Source organism: Charadrius vociferus, unplaced genomic scaffold (assembly GCF_000708025.1).
Source record: "Charadrius vociferus isolate BGI_N301 unplaced genomic scaffold, ASM70802v2 scaffold1611, whole genome shotgun sequence".
In the NCBI taxonomy this organism is placed as follows: Eukaryota; Metazoa; Chordata; class Aves; order Charadriiformes; family Charadriidae; genus Charadrius; species Charadrius vociferus.
In genome coordinates this window covers 22,797-31,511 of record NW_009646968.1, presented here as the reverse complement: position 1 = coordinate 31,511, position 8,715 = coordinate 22,797, and the positions used below count along the sequence as shown (strand labels likewise).

Genomic DNA, 8,715 nt, shown 5'->3' with positions numbered 1-8,715 from the left:
AGTACCTGTTCAGCGTATTACTGGTGTGGTCTTGCTGTCAATAACGATGTCTCAGTACAGTCTAGAAAAGACTTCATCAATCTCCTGTAAGTGTCTCTGCAGCAGTCTGATCAAGCAGGCGTGATGTTCTGGGCAGAGCTATTGCTTGGGAGGGTGCGTTTCACGTGTAAGCGTAGGTCTGCTCAGAGCATAGATTTTTTTTGTCTTGACAGGTATATACGGTGCGATAGTTAATTCAGAGGACTGTAAAATAGCTGATCATTAATCCGGTTCTTCCTAGTCATGCAGATTGATGTTTTTCACGTGGTATGAAACGTTACCCAACAGAGCGGAGGAAATAGGGTGCACCATCACTTCTCGACTGTGTTGGCAAAATTACATGTTTATAAAAAATGCATTAGGAAATGGGAGGGGTTGTGAGAGCAAACCACATGAAGCATTTATTTCTCAAGAATGTTGCCGTCCTCCGAGTCTGCCTCCGACTTGCACTCGATTGATTTTTCCAGAGCTGCAGTTAATGAGGCAATAGCTTGCTAACTGACTGCAGCAGAAACTTCCGAGAGCAGAATCTCCTGTGCTGATGTGCAGCCTGGAAAGGGAGGAATTTAATTATAAGGTGGCAAGTTGTTTGGACAGTTGGAGGTTTAAAAGGAAAACTGTGAAGTGTGTGATGCCTGGTTCGGGGGGGTTTCAAATAGCCCTTCCTCGCCCCATTGTGGCAGAAGAGTTGGTAATTTCTAACCGCCGCCTGTTGGTCTGTGGCTGTCTGGTACCTGTTCGCTGGTGTCTGCGCAGTTGTGAATGGTGGGCTGAGACACATTTGAGCTGGGCAACCGCGTTCAAAGATGTGTTGTATGCCAGGGCTAGCAGGTAGCCCTGCGGCCACAGCCTGACTATGTTGGCAGAGGCGGGGTGGTTTGAGGTCTGCCACGTGCCACCAAATGTCACACAGAAAAAAGTGTCACCGGGGAATCAGAAGCATGGGGACCACAGTTCCACAGGAGCAGTCTTCTGAGTGATGTGGCACTTCTGCAAAACACAGGGATAGTTTGCATGGAGGCGTGGTGTCCTGGTTTCAGCGGGGACAGAGTTAATTTTCTTTCTTGTGGTTGCTGTATTTTCAGATTTGGTATGAAAGGAATGTCAGTAATGCATATTGTTTGAGTTGTTGCCAGGTGATGCATATATTTTTCAAAGACTTTTTTCAGCTTCCCTTAGAAGCTGAGAAGGAGTATAGACAGAAAGAGAGAATGGCCAGTGGAATATTCTGTACCGTGGACATTGTGCTCAGTATATACACAGTCTTCATCTCAAACCATGAGCCTTTTTTTCTCCTCCTTTTCTCCCTCTTCTCCCTGCCTTCTGGGGGAAGGGGGAGAACTGTGCGAGCAGCTGTGTGATCCTGGCTGCCAGCTGGGGTTGAACCACGACACCTGGTTACCTGGTTACTTAACTCCTTTAGGGAACCGGCCCATCTATTACAAGAGCTTTTCCTCAGGAACTCCCGGTGTTTTGATCCAGAGCAGATGGCTGACTTAGCAGAGCAGCTGACTTGCCGGGTGCAGTTTTACTTTTCAGCCTAGAAGAGTTCTGTAGTATTTCTTATAGCATGCTCCCGCATTGTACCGTACACTTCAAAAAAACTCTGCCCACTACTGACATAAAGGAGCTTCTTTCAATTCTGTTTCTGTAACCCTGTTACAGGAGGGGAAGGAGGAGAAAGGATGACAAGAGCCCAAGGCTGCCCAAGAGGAGGTGAGTGATCCCCTCTACTCAGTTCTGTTCTGAAGACTCGTTTCCCTTCTGGTCTACACAGAGACGTTGATTGTCTCTGAAGCCGTCTCTCTTGCACAGTATAGAAATCTGCCGTAAAGGCGGCGGGGGGGGGGAAGCAGCATGCCTTGACTTCCCTCCTGTCCTTCCACCCTCTCCCTGTAGATGTGGGTTTGATTTCTTCCAGCTGAACTCCCTGAGTTGATCCCTAGCCTGGCATTGCCCAGCAATAAGCATCTAGGGACTCCTGGCGCTTTCTTGGCTCTGGGGGAGCCCTCAAGTAGTGCTAGGAGCAGGGGAGCTCTCGGCATAGCCCAAACAGGAATATCGGAGCAGCAATCCTTGGCTCTCACATCACCGAGCTGCGCTCGCACTGGTTTCTCTTGCTGCTGCCCATTGGCTAACGACTTTGCCCCTCTCCTTACTGACTTCTTAGGAAGAAGCCTCCAATACAGTATGTCCGCTGTGAGATGGAAGGCTGTGGCACAGTCTTGGCTCACCCCCGTTACCTGCAGGTTGGTTGAGATTTTTTGCTTCCTGAATGGCGCATGCGAGGGCAGGGAAGGGCCGTTTGGAACATCCTCCGCTGGCACTGGAGCACTCCTTTCTAACCGTCTTTTTGGTAGACTTAGTCAGTTGTGGCCAGTTGTGGCCACATGTCTCCGCATCTGTCCTGTCGCTAGTTGTCCACATTTGTTTGGCTTTCTTCTCTCAGTGGAGATCAAAGCCTTCGTGTTCATGGTACAAAGGTGGTGTCAGTGGTTGGAGCGTGGTGGTGTGCTGAGGGGCTGTCTTGGATGGATGTGTCTCAGCTGTTCTCTCAGCCATGCGAAGAGAGTGTCTGCAACCTTTCACTCTTCCTTTGTAGCATCACATAAAGTACCAGCACCTGCTGAAGAAAAAATACGTGTGTCCTCATCCCTCCTGTGGTCGGCTGTTCCGACTCCAGAAGCAGCTCCTGCGGCATGCCAAACACCACACAGGTACAGGGAAGGGGGAAAGAGATACAAACTCCTCCTCGGGTCAGTGGACAGAGCTGAGGCGGAAGGAAAAACCTCTAGGATATTCGGGGAGAGTGAAGCCAAGGCGGGTGGCGTAGACTTGCAGCAGCAGCAGCAGGGTATTATTTCTTTCTGGATTACCATCTTTTAAGGAAATGAAAGAAATAGGCTGTAGAGTTTTTAATTCACCCCCTGGCAAGTATCGCTCAGGGGTTCTGTACAGGAATAAACCAAGCCAAGCTAAGCTTAGGATAATTTGCCAGTCTTTCAGTATCGGTCAGAATGGATAATTAGCTCTTGGGAGAGTCTTAATCGCGCCTTAACTCTCTGGATCAGCGGCTGTGGTGTATTGTGGGACACCTCCTTTGTTGTGCCTGCTGGCCTCCCAGCACTTCTAGTTCTGCTGCTTCTTGGGCAGCTTTACCTGCGACGCATGCAAGCTGGGAAGGGAGCAGGTCTGCGGGAGAGTAATGCTCCAGCTGGTGTTGTTTTTCAGATCAAAGGGATTACATCTGTGAGTACTGTGCCCGGGCGTTTAAGAGTTCTCACAACTTGGCGGTGCACCGAATGATCCATACGGGCGAGAAGCCCTTGCAGTGAGTACCTCTGCCTCCCTCTTGCTCCCCTGCTTTGAGGGACCCTTGGATACCCCAGTCTTGGGCTGCAGCGAGAGCAGGGGCAGCTCCCAGGTCAGGGCCAGAACCTGTTCTTGGTGTCCCAGCTCTCTTTGAACGCACGCCTGTAGGGGTGGTCGGGCTGCCACTCGTCTCTCCTGCTTCTTGAGGCAGTGTCTCAGGAGAGGTCTGAGGAACACAAGCCCTCTGCAAATAAAACTGCAAAAGCTGGAGCTATGGTGAAATCCATTTTAGTGAGCCCCTGTGGTGTTCCCGGGCTGCCTCTTTGCTGCTGCTGTCCCCACAAGTACGTGGGGATGTCCCTTTGTTGTGACCTCCCCCTTGTCCCCTCCCAGGTGCGAGATCTGTGGATTCACCTGCCGACAGAAGGCTTCCCTCAACTGGCACATGAAGAAGCACGATGCGGACTCCTTCTACCAGTTCTCCTGCAACATTTGCGGCAAGAAGTTTGAGAAGAAGGACAGCGTTGTGGCCCACAAAGCCAAGAGCCACCCCGAAGTGCTTATTGCTGAAGCACTGGCTGCCAACGCGGGCGCCCTGATCACCAGCACCGACATCCTGGGCACTAATCCTGAGGCCATTGCGCCCCCCACTGATGGCCAGGGCCTCCCCCTGCTTCCCGACCCCCTGGGAAGTGCTGCCCCGGCCGATTGCCTGCTGCTGAGCCCCGACGGCATGCCGAAGACATACTGTGGTGGCACAGAGCGCGTCAGCCTGGTGGCTGACGGCAAGCTCTTTGTGGGCAGCGACAGCAGTGCAAACCCAGAGGGGCTGGTCATGAACACGGAGATCCTGGGAGCCACCACGGAGGTGCTCATCGAAGATTCAGACTCCACTGGACCCTAGTGGGTGGGGAGCACATGGGTGCTGGGACAGTTTGGACTCTGTATTTAAAAGAAAAGGAAAAAAAAAAAAAAAAGAAAAAAAAGAGGAGACACTTACTGAAAGAGAGAAAAGTTACACTTACTGAAAGAGAGAAAAGTTAAACAAAACTTACAGTACTAGTAAATAACCGAAGGGTCTGCTCCCTTCCAGCGTGGATCACAGCACATCCTCTTTCTCCCAGCCACTTCTCTCTCTCCCACTGCTCCTTCGTAGAAAGGGGCACGTGCTGCCATTACCAGAGCAAGCTGGATCGAGCGACAGATTTCTCCAAGGGAGGGGGCACTGCCGAAACCCTTCGCTTTACCCCAAAGCAGATGCCTTTCTGGCTCCTTGATGTGGCCCCACTCGCAAACTAGAAAGCATTTGATGTGCTCTGGACAAGTTTCTTAGGACTCCCTCTCGCCCCTGGTCCCGACTTCTATGCATCGCTGCACTCTGGTCCTTGCAGTCTCATTCTTCCTCCCGGGGCTGGGAGTTTGGCTTGGCACTTTAGGCCCCCGCAGCAGGGTGAGCTGTGAAACGGTGCACGTCCCTCTCCCCACCGCGCTCCTCGGCCCCGGCGCTGGCAGGCAGTCGAGGGAACGCCCTGGCTCGTAGATCGTGTTTGCTTGGAGAGGCCCGGGGGCTACAGGAGCCCTGCGTGGGAGAGGCGAGGAGGAGCATCCCAGTTTGACGACAGTAATTTGCACTTTGAACATGTTTCGTTTTTGTGTTGTGGTAACAGGATTCCTTATTTATTGATAAAAAAAGGGTCGGTATTTTTCAGTTGTGTTCTTAGGGGGTGGGGGTGGAAGGGGTTCCGGCTGTTTCCCAGGAGGCTCCTTCGCAGCAGGGAGCACGTCGTGCCGTCGTAACAGCGGCTGGGGGAGCCGAGGTGAAGGCGGCGTTGTGGAGTCAGACGTCTCTCGCAGCTTTTCCTGGGTAGAGGGAGAACCCCCGGAGAAGATCCTGTTTGCAGTGGGAGTCTCTGCGGCAGCGTTTTAGCAGGAGGATGAGGTGAGTGGTGGAACAGCTGGATGGTGTCTCCCTCCCTCCCAGGTCGGGGTGAGCTCCTTGCATTAAGTGCTCTTCTTGCCTCCCCCTTGCTCCCTGGCCGTTCAGGGAAGAACATTGTTAGCCAGGAACTCGTTCTCGTGACTTAGGGCAGTTGTGAGCTGCTTGCTGCTGGGGGATGTGCTCCTCATCCAACTCTGCCTCTCCTTTCCAGCTCTAGGCAAAGATACAGGCGCGGGATACTGTTGTCTCAGGCTCGTTTATCCAAGGCAGTAGACTGACGCGGGACAAAGGGGCTGTCGGCTTCTCTCCCTGCCCACATTTTGGGGGGAGGGCGTTGTGCAGCCGCGCTCTCAAAGCTGCTCTCTCCTGTGCCAACACCCCTGCGTCCCGTGAAACGCGGCGGTTCAGGTGTCGCCTGCCAGTGTAGTGAGGCCAGCTCTGCGCCCTTGGAAGAGTTTACGGAGGATGTGATGTGTCTGCTATGGAGACTTGGATCTTTTTGCTCTTACCTGAAACTTTGTGTGGAAATTCAGTGGCCTTGAATTCGTAGTGTTTTCGGAAGAGGTGAAGAATAACCTGGGCTTTTTGTTTGTTTGCTTGGTTTTTTTTTGGTTGGGTTTATGTGGTTGGGAGCAGAACTGAAGTATTTTGTCCGAGCACGAGATCAGCTGAGTTGGTCTGTAGCACACAGCAGCTGGGCAAAATCGGGTACCTGAGTCTGGAGAATGGCAATAAAACACAGAATTTAATTGGAAACTTTTTACGTGACACTGACTCGGGACACCCTCTCTGTCCCCAGTGCTGCCTGGGAATCCAGCTGTGGCCCGAGCCTGACAGCTTTTATTGGGCCGTTTGTCCTGATTTGCCCCCTCCCTTCCCCCTTACACTGATGTCTTCGTCAGAGCAAGTTGAAACACTTCTGGTGTTGGGGCGGTTCGTGGCTGAACAGTTTGCGGCTCTGGTGTCTGATGCCCTGGGTGTGGGCATCCCACGTACCGTGGCGGCGGCGTGGCTGCCGTGCCCGCAGGGGATGCGTCTGCCCACCAGCCTCTCCTGGAGATCGGGATGAGGGCGCAGCATGTCTGAACACGGGTCCCCTGGGACCATGCATGTCAGGTCTGTGGTGGTACGGTGTTAAAACTAAGCCAGTTCCTTCAGTTGGCACGATCCGATGTCTTGCTCGGATCAAATTATTATGATTTCCAGCAGGAAGGTTTTGGGTGGCCAGCCGGTCCCCTCTCCTTGCAAACTAAAGAGAAGCAGCACAATGAGACGTGTTCAAACCCAACTCTGGTGGTTCCCCCCCTCAGCACTGCAGGTCTTCTGTCCAGGAGGACTTGGGGCTGGCTGAGCCCGGCGGTGTGGCAGTGTGGCTCCTGGCCGTCGGTAGCAGATGCGCTCCTGTGTGGCCACCAGCCTCTCCTGGAGATCGGGATGAGGGCGCAGCATGTCTGAACACGGGTCCCCTGGGACCATGCATGTCAGGTCTGTGGTGGTACGGTGTTAAAACTAAGCCAGTTCCTTCAGTTGGCACGATCCGATGTCTTGCTCGGATCAAATTATTATGATTTCCAGCAGGAAGGTTTTGGGTGGCCAGCCGGTCCCCTCTCCTTGCAAACTAAAGAGAAGCAGCACAATGAGACGTGTTCAAACCCAACTCTGGTGGTTCCCCCCCTCAGCACTGCAGGTCTTCTGTCCAGGAGGACTTGGGGCTGGCTGAGCCCGGCGGTGTGGCAGTGTGTCTCCTGGCCGTCGGTAGCAGATGCGCTCCTGTGGTGCGGGTCGGCCACATCGTCCCCACGCTTTGCTGCAGCCCGCGCTGCTGGAGCTGCCGTTCGTGCCCTGCCCCCGTGGGAGCTGCCGAGCAGGCAGAGCCTTGCGCAGAACACTAAATGGAGAGCTCGGGGTTTCGTTTTCTGAGGGACGGCACTAAAACGCTTTTGGGTCAAGGGCTTGCTCAGCGCTGGTGACACAACGCTTGGCACCTGGCTGGGAGGCGAGGGAGGCGGCCTCCTCCGGTGTCTCCCCCTGCCCGAGCAGAGCAAAGAGTTTCCCATCGGCTGCGTTTCTGGGACGCGGAATCAAGCGGCTCATTTGCTTCCCGGCCCAGACACCTCTGGTCCCTGCCTTGTCCTTCCGTGCACACCTCTCGTAGCTCTCCTTTTTCTTTTTCTGGTCTCGGCCAGTTGCCTGTCTGTCCTCTAACCACAGCCTGCTAACTGACCCCCGATGCAGGAGAGACTGGTGTAGCTCCCTTCCCGCTCCTCTTTGGAACCCTAAAACTGACACAGCCCTCCTGCAGCTCTTCCTCCCCTCGATGTCTCTCCTCCACTCGCATGCAGTTTGCTTCAATAAATTATTGTAGTAGTTTGCAATAAACTTTTTTGTATTTTTTTCCCTGTATTTATTTTTTTTGTTCTCCTCCCAGGGAGGGGACGGAGGGGGCGCAGGTCCCTCGCCTGCTCTCGGTGCCCCGGAGAGCCGGTGGGGGCCGTGCCCGGCATGCGGGCAGGGTCCTCTCCGCGGCCGTGGGGCGCGGGGTTTGGGCCGGGGGCAGCGCTGACTGGAGCTGGGGGGCTCCCAGAGCTCGGCAGCGCTTTCTGCAGTAGCCACCAGGTGGCAACGACGCTGCTGGGTTGGCCACCGGCCCTGGGAGTTGGGGCTGGGGGTCCGGGCAGTCCCCCAGCTGGGCTGGGCAAGGCTCGCTGTACTGTGATGCTAAAGGGAAACTGCTTTTCCACTCCTGTTTTTTTCTCTTACTCTGGGTAATACATAACCAAAATAAACGTACTGAGGAAAAACCAAACTAACCAAAAGGGCTGTTTTTGTCTTGGTGCATGCATGCCCCCCATGGTGGGTGGCTGGGACCTCCCCCCCTGCCTGCAGCCCCCCTTAGGGCAGGACCCCTGGGGGAAAAGGGGGTTCGACCTGGGGGACCCGGTCCCTCGCGGCCATGGGGAGTGGGGGGGCTGGAGGCAGACAGTCCTTCTGTTGGGGTCTGGGTTGCAGCCCAGCCTGCGGCCGGTGCTGGGTCTGCGGCCGGGGGCTCCCCTCGGTCCCTGCAGCCCTCTGCCCTGCTCAGGCCCCAGCCCACTGCCCGGGCTGAGATGTTGAGCAATGTCCGGGCTTTGCTCGCCTCTTCCCGGCAGCGGTTTCCCGCGCTCTGGCATGAGCCGGGGGGATTAGCGTGCCGCTCGTCTCGCTGTGCAGCTGGGAGGGAGCAATGGGTCAGAGCGGGGCTGGGAGCCTGTCGCTGCTGGGCGAGACCGTTCTGGGCAAAGTGCTTGGAGTAGCAAACCGCGGGGGAATTAGGGAAATAATCTGTCGCTGTTGATCCCAGTGGCGGGAATTTGCAGCGTCGTGCCAGGCCCCAGGCGCGGAAGAGGGGGAGAGCCCGGCCAGCGGACGTGTGAGCGGAGCTCCCG

The 8,715-nt window shown here is 54.9% G+C and overlaps 1 protein-coding gene across 1 annotated transcript in view; it reads left to right on the top strand.

Moving 5' to 3' along the window:
* Positions 1 to 4,306, top strand: part of ZFP91 (ZFP91 zinc finger protein) — a 6,844-nt gene extending 2,538 nt beyond the window's left edge. Inside the window, exons 5-9 of the mRNA XM_009895375.1 lie at positions 1,705 to 1,755; positions 2,210 to 2,288; positions 2,642 to 2,756; positions 3,271 to 3,370; positions 3,745 to 4,306. Coding sequence (XP_009893677.1) covers positions 1,705 to 1,755; positions 2,210 to 2,288; positions 2,642 to 2,756; positions 3,271 to 3,370; positions 3,745 to 4,255 — 856 coding nt within the window. The 3' untranslated portion in view covers positions 4,256 to 4,306. The remainder of the gene's footprint in view (positions 1 to 1,704; positions 1,756 to 2,209; positions 2,289 to 2,641; positions 2,757 to 3,270; positions 3,371 to 3,744) is intronic.
* Positions 4,307 to 8,715: the final 4,409 nt, after the last annotated feature.